Source organism: Magnolia sinica, chromosome 19, assembly GCF_029962835.1.
Source record: "Magnolia sinica isolate HGM2019 chromosome 19, MsV1, whole genome shotgun sequence".
NCBI lineage: Eukaryota > Viridiplantae > Streptophyta > Magnoliopsida > Magnoliales > Magnoliaceae > Magnolia > Magnolia sinica.
In genome coordinates this window covers 15407946-15422329 of record NC_080591.1, presented here as the reverse complement: position 1 = coordinate 15422329, position 14384 = coordinate 15407946, and the positions used below count along the sequence as shown (strand labels likewise).

General features: G+C 38.3%; 1 protein-coding gene across 1 annotated transcript in view; it reads right to left on the bottom strand.

The window, feature by feature from the left end:
- LOC131234802 (uncharacterized) overlaps positions 1-14149 on the bottom strand; it is a 52757-nt gene extending 38608 nt beyond the window's left edge. The window contains exons 1-4 of the mRNA XM_058231770.1: positions 13859-14149; positions 12580-12669; positions 3671-3738; positions 341-358 (exon numbers count right to left, since the gene is read on the bottom strand). Of these exons, the coding sequence (XP_058087753.1) occupies positions 341-358; positions 3671-3738; positions 12580-12669; positions 13859-14109 (427 nt within the window). The 5' untranslated portion in view covers positions 14110-14149. The remainder of the gene's footprint in view (positions 1-340; positions 359-3670; positions 3739-12579; positions 12670-13858) is intronic.
- Between the last annotated feature and the right edge of the window lie 235 nt (positions 14150-14384).

The following is a 14384-nucleotide window of genomic DNA, read 5'->3' as shown; positions in this document are numbered from 1 at the left end:
CTCCTCTCTGAGATGTGAAAGCCTAATTAGGTGCGAAACTCTCCCTTCTTCGAAGGGCTACTACCGTGGTGCGAAGCCACATCCATCCCGATTCACCCCCACCTTCTACCATCCACATTTCTCTTCTCCTACAGTTATTCCACCTGCAAATCCATCATTATTTTGCAGCCGTTCCTTCTCTACAGCAGATTTCTGGAATCTGGCCCTGCAGAAGGGCTGAAACTTGGACAGAGCACCACGCACGGACCGTACATCAGATCGGGCCAAAACGTAGAGGGTTTGTAGCCCAACCGTAGCTGATCAGCCCCAAGGAGGGGGTTTTTGGGTTCGTGGCCCCCACGTACATGCGGACAGCCCTCTGCACACGTGCGTCAGGCCCAGCCTGCTGTCCACACACACGGGCTTTTTTCAGGTTCACTCTTTCCTCTCTTTCACTCCTCTCTTACCTGATTCCCTTAACCCTAACCCTAGATCGTCTTAAATTCCAATTTCTTGCCCCTTTTTTCCAAACCTAGGGTTCCCCGAATTGAAACTTGTGAATCCCTTGGATTGGGGAACTATTTTTATGCATGTGTGGATGACTTTACTCTCCTTTGAGCATTGTTTGGTCTATAACTTTAATTGATCCAGCCCTAGCATGTGTAGGCCTGGACCCGCATAGATTCCCCTTGTTGAATGCTTGACTTTTTGTGGGATGTGGAATTTTGTGTGATTGTTTCTGAACTAGTATGATCTAAAGCCTGAACTCTTGCATAGCATATTTAAATTTTCGTGTCCTGCATCAATTTCATTTAAGACAAGATAGAAGTTGATTGTCATTTCATTTGAGACCAGATATCTTAGGGGCATATCCACACACCTTATGTTTCATCTTATGATCAATTCACATATTTATTCACCAAGGTTCTTGGAAAATCTTAGTTCTACAAACTTGTTTCCGAGCTAGACATGCAAGACATCTATGCTCTTAACTTGAGGGAGACTATTAACGGTTATGGGTATAGGCCTATAGCCCACTTATTGCTTAGTGTTTTTAATCTTGGATTGGGATATGTTGGACATAATGTTTATTGTATCAAGGGCATTTTTGTCAAATTTGCTTTTTATTACTTAAATATAAGAGAAAGGGGGTGGGAACATGTAACCGTAACCCATCTTTTCTTCTCTCTTTCTTTCTTCTTTTCTCTTTCTTTCTTCTCTTTTTCACCTCTTTGCAAATCTACATTGCTTTTGTCTAGCAAAGTAACATAGGCATTATTGTATTAGTTGCATATGTAGACGACAACATTATCACAAGTAGTGATGGTACAGGTATTGAAAAATTCAAGAAATTCTTACAACAGCATTTCTATATGAAAGACTTGGGCCATCGTCAATATTTCTTGGGCATTTAAGTAGCCAGGTCCAAAGTAGGCATCAACTTGTCACAACGAAAATATGTAATGGATTTACTAGATGAGACAGATCTTCTAGGAGCCAAGCCTACTGAAACTCTAATGGATACAAATCAGAAACTTGGATCATGGTGAATTAATTGATGACCTTGGGAGATATAGTCAACTTGTGGAAAATTTTAATTTAACTAATAATTACCCAACCTGATATTACATATCCTGTCAACATGGCTAGTCAGTTTATGCAGACTCCCCATGTTCCTCATATGGAGGTTGTGCATCATGTCCTAGAGTATTTAAAGGGAGCATTTAGTCGTGGTATCCTATACCAGCGGAATAATCTTCATGTAGAAAGATATTCTTAAGCAGATTGGACTAATTTTCCATCTGATAGGCAATCTACATCTGGCTATTGTACTTTTGCAAGTGATAATCTTGTTACGTGGAAGATTAAGAAGTAAAGTGGTGTGGCCCATTAAAGTGCTCAAGCAAAATATCTAGCAATGGCCCATGCAACATAGGAGATTATTTGGTTAAAACATTAATGGATGAACTTGGGTTTATAGTTAAGGTTCCCATGAAGTTGTATTGTGACAATCAAACAACCTCACATTTTGCCCACAACCATGTCTATCATGAAAGGACCAAGCACATCGAAGTTGATTGCTACTTCATTCGGGAGAAAGCTGCAACTAAGGAAATTTGCATGTTGTTCGTCAAGTTCCAAGATCAAATGGTAGATATATTTATGAAAGCTTTGTGTAGTAGTCGCCTAGATCGTCTCTTTATCAAGTTGGGCATTCATGATATATTTGCTCCAACTTGAGGAGTGTTATCGAATGTGAATGTGGGCTATTATATGGTCGATTTTAAGCACATCTAGATTTGTGACATAATGGGTATTTTCATTTTTGCTATTAATGGCATTCTTGTAAATGTTGAAAACCATGTTAATAGACTTGAGAGAGGTAGGGGATGTGTGAACCCTAATCCTCATTCTCTTTCTCTCATTCTCTCTCCTTTCTTCTCTTTTTCTTCTTCTATTTCCTCCTTTCTCAATCTGTCCACACATCTAAAACAATGAAATTTTAATAGACTTGAGAGAGGTAGGGATGTGTGAACCCCAATCCCCATTCTCTCTCTCATTCTCTCTCCTCTTTTTCTTCTTCTCTTTCCTCCTTTCTCAATCCATCCACACATCTAAAACAATCACAATTTTGTTCATATTTAATAAATGGCTCCACATCCCTACAGGCTAGTAGTTACTGAAGAGAAGGGCACTTCAAAAATATATCCTGATGATGGCTTCTAACTGAAGTACAGCAACAACAATAGACGTCTATATCAATTGTAAGGTTCATGATATATACAAATGCATGTAGGAAAGAAATGATAGCAGCACATAAAGATGGACACGTCCCATCTAGGAATAACATATTCTCATAGTATCGTGAAGGCAGCTATACGACCCCAAGGTCTGGAAAAAGAAAATACTGCTACCAATAGGGTCAGACATGAAGCTGGAAACCAACTACATACATTCCTCATATATGGGCAGTCAAGAAACAACATGTTCATAGGATGAGCATAGCAGAAATGAGGATGTTAAGATGGATGAGTTGAGAGTCAAGGAATGATAGAATTAGAAACAAACGCATTTGAGGGAATTTAAGAGTAGTACCAATAGGAAACAAGATGAGGGAAAGTAGACTTGGATGGTTTGGCGAAGTGCAACAGAAACCAAGGACTGCACCATTGAGGAGTGACTCGGTTTGATTTTTTTCTTCTTCTTCTTGTTAGGTAATATATGGGCTCAAACTTGTGACCCCAATGTTGAAATGCACTCTATCTACCACTGAGGCATGGAATCAAAGCCAACTTGGTTCAAGTTGAATGGTTCTAAAAGGGAAAAGGGAAGCCCAAAAAGACATGGATGGAGGTAGTAAGCAAAGCCTTGATGACTTATAGTTTAACTGAAGATATGGTCCTTGATAGTGTTGAATGGCGGAACAGGATTCGTGTGGTGAACCCCAATTGGTTGGGATAAGATGATGATGATGATGATGATGACGGATGGCAGAAAATGCAACAAGACTCACATGTTATGGCATCACAATCAGTGGTCAATGGGAGGTCACAAGCATTGTGAAACAGTGAAATCCATTCATTTAAACGATAACTATCTATGGCTAAATAAATGGTCAATGCACATTTACAACAATGTTATTGCAAAGTGAAACATTGTCAAATTCTATTTAAGGTAAAATATGTTTAACTTTTACCATTGGAAAACACGAGCCAATCCAAAGCGATAGTTCCACCATCCGATGCATGGAAGACATGCCTGGGACACAATAATTACTCAGCAGTCAGCACATATAAAACAGGTATCCCCAAATCAGCAAACTTAGGCCTCAATGTAAGAAATACATAGAAACTATTCTAAAACATATTGTAACGAGGGAGGTTAAAAAGTTGTAAGAAGCCACATCATATTAAAAACAGACGATGAATACCAAGCGCCAACTCAGATCAGGTCCACCTACTTGGTTCTACTTGTAGAACTTTGAATACAAAAAACATATTTTACCTACATATTTGTTGCCGGACAGTGATGATCTCGCAGGTGGACAATGATAGTCTCACGTGTGGTCTCTCATTATTATTGGGCTGAAATATGTGTTAAAATAGAGTTTTGGCCCATGTTCTTTGCTTATGTAATAACTTAAGTATGGAGGGATATTTTTGTGCTTTTGCTTTTATTATGGATGCCCTAAAAATAAAATAAAGACGTCAGGGGACCCTCTCCCTCTCTCTCTCTCAAGAACATGGTATCAACATGAATTTGATATAGTACCTTGATTCTTTTCCTTTCTTTCACTTTCTTTCTCTTCTCTTCCTTCTTTTATTTCTCCAAGGTGAAATCTTAAATCATTTGAGGTCTGATTTACACAAATCATTTTTTTCTACCTGTTCAACCACCATACAGTGAGTTGTGTAATTGTCTCACGAATGTACTTGAGGCCCACTTATGTATACAACCATCGTGCATTTATGGCAAGATTTGACGATCAAGTGTATGTGTAGAAGTCATGAATGAATGTCAACCATTTTTCGTATCCATTATCAATCAGTTTGTTCATGTGTGGTGGCAACCATTGATATATGCTCTCTTGAGGAAAGTGTTAGGTAAGTTTAAATTCAAGCTCTTCCTTATGTGTTTGATTTTTCTTTCTCCCCTAAATATGGACGTCAAGAATGATGCTAAGAATCTACAAATTACATTGACCAAACTTAACAGTGTGAATTATTTACAACGTGCCACATCAGTAGAAGCAAGGTATTCAATAACGGTAATAAAGTATCTGAATTTCCCCAAGCCTGTTGAAAATTCAACAGATTATGAAGATCGGGTGGTAGAAGATGCTCAAAATAGAACCCTATTATGGAATAGCATGGAACTGCATATTAGTGCTGATGCAGGATGGTTTTCTAACCTAGGATGATAGATGAAATCAGATTTTCAGTTTAAAAACATGAGCAGCAAAAGTATGAAATTTCAGCAACCTCATCATAAACCAAACAATTAATCAAATAAGGAATTACATGTAATCCTAGGCTACCACATGCTCGTAGAAGGAACTAGTAAGATGTTAATTCGAAATATGCCCAATGGAACTAAGAAATTCCATCCAAAACACGAGGGTAGAACTATTTTAAAGGGAATCACCTAAGTCCTAAAGGGATTTTAAAGGATTCTAAGTTTAGAAACATTAGGGTTAGTGTTGGAAAGTGGGGGAATCTGAAATTAAGGTTTATTTGAAAGGGGAATCTAGGGTTTTAGGTTAGAGTTTGATTGAAGAAAGAAGAATAAGAAAGGATGTAAGGGCTGAAGTGGGGTCCACAAAACAGTCTGTACGGACGTACGGATTCACACGTTTAGCTAGACTTTTTGTTCGGGTATAGATTGGGATGGTTTGGGTTATGGATGGGTTAAGGATGCTTGGGCTTAAGAAGAAAAGGAAAAAAAGATCAAGGAGAAGAAGATTTAAGAGGAAAAGAGAGAAGAGATGAGGGAAAATACCTTTGGAGCTCAAGAAGAGAGAAGAGATGGACAAACAAGGCTTCACACTAAGGTCATTTTCATTCTGATTCACACCGAATGGGGTTTCACACCACATTCTCCATTAACACAAGAGAGAGAAGAGAACTTGCAGCTTTTTCATTAACATCACATTTTATTTTTTTATTTTTTTTAAAGGTTAGGGTTGGACGTCCAAGGCTTTATAGTCTAAAAGTTGGTCTTTTACAAAAAGATCGTTAATGAAAAACATGTTTGCTTTTAACCCCCTACTTTGTAAATTACAAATACTCCCTGTAAAAGCATAAAAACCAATAAAACATATAAATAAAATCTTAAAAAGTAAACTAAGTGCTCAAAACAAAAATCACTATAATCCTAAGAAATCAAGACTATCTAATGAACTCTAAAGACGCCCACGATCATGGCGGGCCACGATCAAGTCGCATCCAACAATCTAATCGTAAATTCCTCGCGATCCAATGGTCTGAAAACATACTCCACGCAACCCACATGCTACGTGGGATCTTCGGCTCCTCGGGGGTCGAACGGGTACTCGCCTAGCCACAAGGACACAAGGGCTCAGGGCATATCAAAGTAGAGTCCGTAATGTGATGTCCCCATCAAGTGCAAATGTTTTCTTTTTCAAAACCTCAAAAGAAGTATGGGAAATTTTAAAAGAAATATATTCGGGTGAGAAAATTTTAACTCATATATACGAGTTGCTTCATAATACTTTAGCAAGCAAATAAGTGTAGGCGAATATTATTAGACATTGCAGAGTATGTGGGAAGAACCAAATGCATGCCAACCCTTGTCAACTGAATCTATTATTTTATTTTTTTTATTTTTTTATTTCTTTTGTGTGTTTTGACCATATATACAAAGGTGTATCGGATCATTCTTTGGTAAGCATACTATATGTCGGGTTAACCTACTATAAGCTATGATGTTGAGTTTTTAGGCATAAACTGTTGAGATATGTCATAAATAGATATCATAGATTATATTTTTTTTAAGATTAAATAGATATCGTATATTACTAATATGATATCAATCAACTATTGGACGATGAAATGATTCAAATCATAATAGTAAACACCTATATATATATATTGAAAATGAATGTATTCAACCTACCATTTCATCCATACATCCATTTCCCTAAATTGATTTTTGAAAAGAATACAATATATATATATATATATATGAGATTGTCAAAATTACATAATTAAAAAATTAAAAATTAAAAAACAATTACAGCTCACAGATGGTGGATCTAATGTCTAAACAACGTAGATTTTTGCTCAAACAACAATAAGTTTTCATTTCCCAATCTGGTTTTCTAAAAAAAAATAAAAAAATTTGGCAACAATACGTTAAAAATAAATTACAGCTTATAAAATGTAAATCTATGTTCAAAGAACTTAGATTTATGTTTAAACAACATAAATCTAATCATTCCCCCAAAGAAATTTTGGAAAGAAAAAAGATTTTTTAAAAAATTTGAATGCCTAAAAATGGATTGAAAATGCAAAAATAATTTCAATCCCGCAGAAAATGGTAGATAAACATGGATTTATCTAGATCTATCATACGATTCATTTCCCTAAAATTATTTTCAAAAAAATAAAAATTTCATAAAATGCTCAAAAAAAAATAACTGAAAATAAAAGAATGTTGGAAAAAAGTATTTAATCAATGCATGGGTGAAATCTATAGATCCATAGCATGAAAATACTCTTCATGCATCATTACAATCATTAGTTGGAAAAATAAAAAAATAATTAAAAAAAAAATTAAGTACCAAATTTTTCAAAAAATTCTAATGTAAATCGAAAAAATAATAATAATTCAGAGCTAGATTTATGGAGGGGTGTTTTAGAATCTAAAGGATTTAAAATTAGTAGGACTAAAACAGAGTACATAGAGTGCAATTTTGGTAACAATAGGAGTGGGAACAAGGAATTAGTTAAGATTGCTGACCAAGAAGCTTCCTAAAATGACCACTTTTGATATCTTGGCTCCATACTTCTTGAGGGTAGAGAGATTGAGAAAGATGTGCCCATAGAATTCAAGCGGGGCGAAGAATAGGAGTTATGCCTCTGGAGTTTTCCGTGATCGCTGTGTACCACTCAAACTAAGAGGGAAATTTTGTAGGATAGCTATAAGACCAACTGTCGCACCCCAGCAGCGTGGGCAGCCACCCCAGCCACCGAGGGAGCAACAGTTTGAGCCACCCAGGCAGCAGCAGTACCAAACACCGAGGGTGCTAGTTCAGCAGCAGCAGTTTAGGCTGCAGCACCAGCAGTCTGTGCCACGTCCACCTCAGCACCAGCAGTTTGTGCCACGTCCGCCACAGCAGGAGAGGCCAGTCAAGCTCGAGCATTAGTGATGACCCAGGCCGACCCTCAGTCATCCAAAGCAGTGGTGGAAGGTACCTTAGTTATCTTTTCTACCCCCACTCGAGTGTGTTCGATTCTGACGCATCCCATTCATTTGTATATGCTTCTTTTGTATCATGCTTAGAGAGACCAATGATGTTCTCCTTTCTATTTTGCATGTTTATTTTGGAAATTTTGGATTGTAATATTTTGGACAAATGATATATTTTGGATTTTAGTATATGTGGGTTGTTGGGGCTGTTGACATTAGAGTAGACTAATATCTTAAATAAAATATCCCAGGAGCCAACCCCCTTACTCACATCTAGTTCGCGAACGACACTCTCATCTTCTCGGAAGCCTCAACAAAGCGTATCGAAAACCTTCTCATTGCTCTGCGCTGCTTTGAAGCGGTCTCTGGCCTTAGGATCAATATGTCTAAATCGAAGATGTTGGGTATCAATGTTCCCCCTCAGTCTCTCCAGGCCTTCGCAGGCTCGCTTAGCTGTCATGTTGACACATTTCCAACCTCTTTTGTTGGTCTTCCTCTGACCGTGGGTCCGCCGTCGACATCTGTGGGACAAGATAATTAGCAAGTTCCAAAAGTTGCTGGCCTCTTGGAAATGCCGTTACTTATCTATGGGCGGTCGCCTGACCTTGATTAAAGCAGCCCTTTCTAGCCTTCCCCTCTACTTCATGTCGCTGTTTAGATGTCCTGGGCCAGTTCTCAAGTCTATAGCAAGTCTATAGATAAAATTAGAAGAGATTTTCTGTGGTTTGGTAAAGAGAATCAGAGGAAGATTCACTTGTTAGAATGGAACGAAGTTTGTAAGCTGTTCAGGGAAGGTGGTGCTAACATGAAGAATCTGAAAGTGATGAATTCGGCACTTTTAGGGAAATGGTCTTGGAGACTCGCCTCTGAAAAGGATGCTCTTTGTGCTTTGATTGTGAAGCGTAAGTATGGCTCCTCTCATGGGGGTTGGTGGCCAAAAGATTCTTCATACTATAAGGCCTCCCATATTTGGAAAGGGATTCTTAAAGCAAAAAATGCAATCATTCAGAACAGCAGCTATGCGTTGGGAGATGGGTCTTCTATTCGGTTTTGGGAAGATTTATGGATTGGGGAGAAACCTCTTAAATACCAATTTCCGCAAATTTACTGGCTGGCACCTGAGAAAGATATCCTCATCAACAGCTGTTATTCTCTCACGCCAGCCCAAATTGTTTGGGACATTAGATGTTCCAAAAACCTCGATGATAGTGAAGCTTCGGAGTTCGCGGCTCTCCAGGAATGCATCTTTATGACCGCTCCTCTCCGCAATCAGCCAGACAGCCTTGTATGGCTGCTAGAGAAATTGGGTTCTTTTTCCATCAAGTCTCTCTACGCCGCCTCCTATCCTGTGATGCTCCATTCGCATGACGCGGCTCCGTTCATTTGGAAGTACCCCGTTCCCCCTAAGTTCATCTGTTTTGGTTGGCTTGCGGGTCACAATAGAATTCTTACGGTTGACAATCTGGTTAAGAGAGGCATGCAAATTGTTAATATTTGCTTGTGTTGTATGCGTGAGGCCGAATCAGTTAATCACCTGCTAGTTCAGTGCTCTTTCATGTCTATAATTCGGACTAAGCTTTATCAGAGATTTTCGGTGAGTTGGTGTGCTCCTCAATCGGCCGCCAATCTGCTCTCTGCTTGGAATGGTCTCAATCTCGGGAAGGTCAAGTCTATCATCTGGCGCATGACCATTATTGCTATCTGGTGGGCTGTCTGGGAAGAAAGAAATGAAAGATGTTTTAATGATGTTTCCTCTTTATTTAAGATGGTGGGATCTAGGGCTAAAAATTTGGTGATTGAATGGCCTTCTAATGTTAAGGATTTAAGTAACTTTGATTTTAGTTTTTTAGGCAGTCAGGGGGTGTCTGCTATCTCAGCAGATTTGTTCCCTTCTTTCCTGTTTTGTTGTCCTTTCCCCTTTTCTTTTTCCTGTCGTTGTTTCCCTTCTCTCGTGTTTAATGCAGTTTTAGTTGCTTTTAAATATGTATATATATATATATATATCCCAGGAGTGACACCAACCATGCTTCATGGTACAAAATGTTGAGCAGTTAAGGAACAATATGTTCAAAGGATGAATTTAGTTGTTCCTTATCTTCATATATCATTCTTCAACCTAAGTTGGGTTGTGGTGGGCCTGCTCGGGTTAGTTGAGCCTGACCCAATTACAGTTAAATGGATTAGGTTGGCTTGGCTTGGCTTGGGCTTGGGTTGAATTTTAGGTGGGTCGGCCAACCGGGACACAGGGTATTGGGTTGTTGATTGGGTTTGGGCTAGAACTTAACACTTCAACTACGATTGTGAGTGACACTAGTTTAAGTTTATTTGTGCGCGCGAGCGCCCATGACTTACTACTACAACATGAGTCATTACGTCTAACCCCCCTTAAAGAGGTTTTACCATCGGGGTTTGATAACACTCGCCCTAATTGTTAATGGTATAAGTAGAAGGGTTACGCTATCTCATATATGCCTAGTTGTGAAATCGCAATATATATTCCTGACAAAATATATCTAAATTTGCCAAAACCCTCGAGTGTCTAGTCTAGCATATCGATTTCCTCTAAAGGTTAGAAATCATTCTGGTATTACCCACAATTGAGGAATTATTCTAATGCTTATCTACATCAAAATGTCCTATTTCCTTTACTAAGATTACGAGTTCATTTGGGAGGCCAATACTAATATCTTATCTTTACTTTTATTTCCCTTTACCTTTAATGATAATTCCCAATATCTAAAGTACAATACAATTTTTTGGTTTCCCGTGTTCGGGCTACCATGGACAATTGGTTGTAGTGGGTTTAAGTCCGATACATCGATCCTTTGCCTACGTAGAACAGAGGATTACTAGTATCAATTCATAATCCTACTAAATCTCGATCCTTTGCCTACGTAGAACAGAGGATTACTAGTATCAATTCATAATCCTACTAAATCTCGATCCTTTGCCTACGTAGAACAGAGGATTACTAGTATCAATTCATAATCCTACTAAATCTCGATCCTTTGCTTGATCAGGGCATTGAGATCATTGAGACTTGCTAGGACTTAGAATTTAGGTCAAACCGCATACTCATCGCATAAACATGATTCCATCAATCCGTGACCCCGATTACTCTAAGCTCACGGGAAATATCATTTGACCATTTATTTTCATAACGAATAAGACTGTGGCCCATTACGCTTCCAATGAGCACTCTGATTATCTAAGTACTACCTGAAAGTCTCAAGACAAGGATTTCTAAATGAAGTTTGAGTTGGAGATTTCTAAACTCACTTAGGATTTCAAATCTAATCCTGATATGTGCAGCTTAGGATTGAAAACCTACCCAAAATCCCATAACTTCACCTCTACTTAATTTCATGTGCTAGGATTTACAGGAAATATTATTTATAGGAAAGGAGACGTGCTAGGAAGTTAAAATTTTTAATTCTTCGTACAATTTCTCAAGTCAAGGAGTGCTTATGTGCAATCTAACGTACAACGTGGCGGGTCCTACGAAATCTACGTACGATCCATTTGGTTGATGATTACGATAACGTCATTCCTAACCATGAAATCTTAGGAAAATTCATATCCTAAATTTCTAGAAAATTTCATTTGAACGTTATATATAAGGAACATCCTTGTTTAGCGTTACGAACATCATAGTAGATATTTGTTTTTCAACGATGCCTAGGGTTAGTTCCCAAGTTCAATAATGACTAACCTGAAATTCTCAAAGGAACCTAAGATTATTTCTAAGTTCAATCTTCCAGGGAGCCTAACATTTGAGCTTCTTGATTTTCTCCCAACTCTAAGGGATTTTTACAGGAATTAAGGTTCAAAAGTCTAACCTAAATTTTCAAGGTGAGAGCTTGGGCGTGTTTGGCAAGCAGCTTGGGCGTGGCTGACCCCGAACTGACCCACCACTACCACCCCTATTCAAGGTGAGAGCTTTTCTCCAATGTGTTTCTTCTCATACTTTTTGTAATGCAGAAAGTATAGATGGGGTTGTTTTCCCAAAGGTTCTCCTGGTTGTAAGTCAAGAGAAATGAGAGGATTTGTTTTTTTTATCATTGAATAATGTATTCTCCTCATTTGCTAATGATTTTTTGGTGCTTTGATATGAATGTAGTAGTATTATGACATACCACATTAAACTTGTGTCTACTTGTTTATTTATTTCCACGTATCCAAATCTATGGAGACAAAATGATTATTTCACATTATATTTGCACAATCAACTACCCACACAGTTGTATTGCTTCCGCAACTGGGAGCTTGGTTCATTTCCTGGTTTATTGATGATCAACTCCCAATTCCATCATAACAAAATCCAAATGAATGACCTAAAAAAATAATAACAATAGTCAGTATGCAAATTATAACCAAAGTTGTATGAAACTGTGAGAAGTCCAGAGATCAGATTGCAGGGATTGTTCAATGTCAGAGATTTTCAGTCCGTCGCCCTCTCTGGAAGGGACCCACCAGACAAACAATTTGGTCATTGAAAGATGGACCCTGTCTGGGTGAGAATCAGGCTCAGCATTGCAGCATAACTCAATCCAAAATATCAGTGACTTACTCAAACTACACTTTCCTACATTTTGCCACTTCAACAATTGAAAGAAATGAAAAGAAATTATCAGAGACCAATAGAAAAAAAAAAATTGCAAAACTCGCCTCTTGTAACCGCAAACAGGAGCCCACCCAAATATAGAAAGAAAAGCCGTCTGAAGATGAGGACTCGAAAGCCAAAGAGTTGGCAAAAACCTGCATTCAATTACCAAAATGAAATTAATGATTAACCACATCAACATTCTCTACCCAAAAAAAAAAAAAGGTTAAAAAGAAAGCACTGCTGAGGAAATTACAAGCATGGCATAAGTGATTGGACCGTTCCTCAGGCAGGCCGAGCTGTAAACGAACCCCACCCAAGAGATCGTGCCAGTCCATTCATCAGGCGGACCACACATGAAAATCACTCATAGACCACCAGCCATGTATTCCAACCATCCATTATGGTAAATGTCCGGCCCACCTAATGAGCAATCCAGCCCCATCTTTTAGTCAGAGAATGTTCACAGCAGCACCCACCTGATGATGAACGGCCTCAATCTCACACCCGCATGCTCTTCCCACAAACATCCTCCGCATTTCTCAGTAAAAATTGTCAAATTTCCAAACCGACAAAAAAAACAAAAAAACCAGGGTCATTTGGATGCCTGTAATTTTTTTAGTTGTAAACACATTACACCTGAAATCAGTTTACATGCTATTCCGTTTGGCTTTTATGTGGTAATCTGTTTACGGGTGAACAGGTTGTGTATTTGGGTAGCCTCTAAGGTGTTTACAATGAATAAAGTAGGTATTTATACCATAGAGCTTGGGCGGTGAACCTTCCAAAATCCACAAATCACATAAGAAAGACTTGAATTTTTTTAGGCCCCTAAGAGAGCATTAAAGCATGGACATACTAAACGGATTGGATGTCTTCCACCCATCACAGTAGGCCCCAAATGCAATCTAGAAGTTTTTAACAGTGGACGTCCCATACTTCCGTCGTGTGGTCCATTTGATAATGGACGATTTGTAGGGCCACAGGAGAGCATCAAGGGAAGCACATGATGAATAGATTGGATCTACTATACACATTACGGTGGGCCCCACGTATCATGAGTGCATATTAACCATTGTGTTCAAACATGTACAGATTATTTTTTTTGAGGGGGGTCATTTGGATGTCTGCAAAGTCCTTTAGTTGTGAAGAGACCAAATATTTACACCCAGCCTGATTGACATGCAAAGGCCGATTTCCCATTTTGGGAATTGAAATAGTACGTTTTTGTACCATTCAAATGTCCGAAACGGAAACGGGTAAAATCAATCAAGATGGGTGTAGATATCAATTCCCTACAAAATTTAAAAATTATTTTAAAAAATGAAATTCAATGGAATTCACCTGCCGTGAAGAACCCGGCACTTGGAAACAACGCCATGGTAGATCTCTGAGCACGGATTGAAGGTCAAAGACACAGCATCTCCCCTAAATCCACGAATCAGATCTCGGAAGAGATGAATTTCCAGGAAATTGTAGAAGAAAATCCCTAGGAATAGCATAAATCCCAATAGATAGTGAGAAATCGGTATAATTGATGCCGCTTGCAATGCGAGATCAGTAGCGGAGGCGTACGGAGATTCGGTAAACTCCATTGCAGGGTTCTGGAAAACGCGAGAGAGAGAGGGTGGGTTAAAAAAATCCATCAGATCAATGGTCGAAAATTCATTTTATTTCCATTTTTTCTATTTATAGTAAGTTTTATTTTGATTTTAACTCTTCATCCTTCCAGCTGTAAAACATGAAAATTGTTTATAAAATTTAGGAGAATAATGTTGTTAAGCCACGTGGGACATTTACTATAAATAGTAAATTTACCATTTATAGTAAGTTACGGATTTCATGGAGTTTTAACTGTAGTTTAATTTCA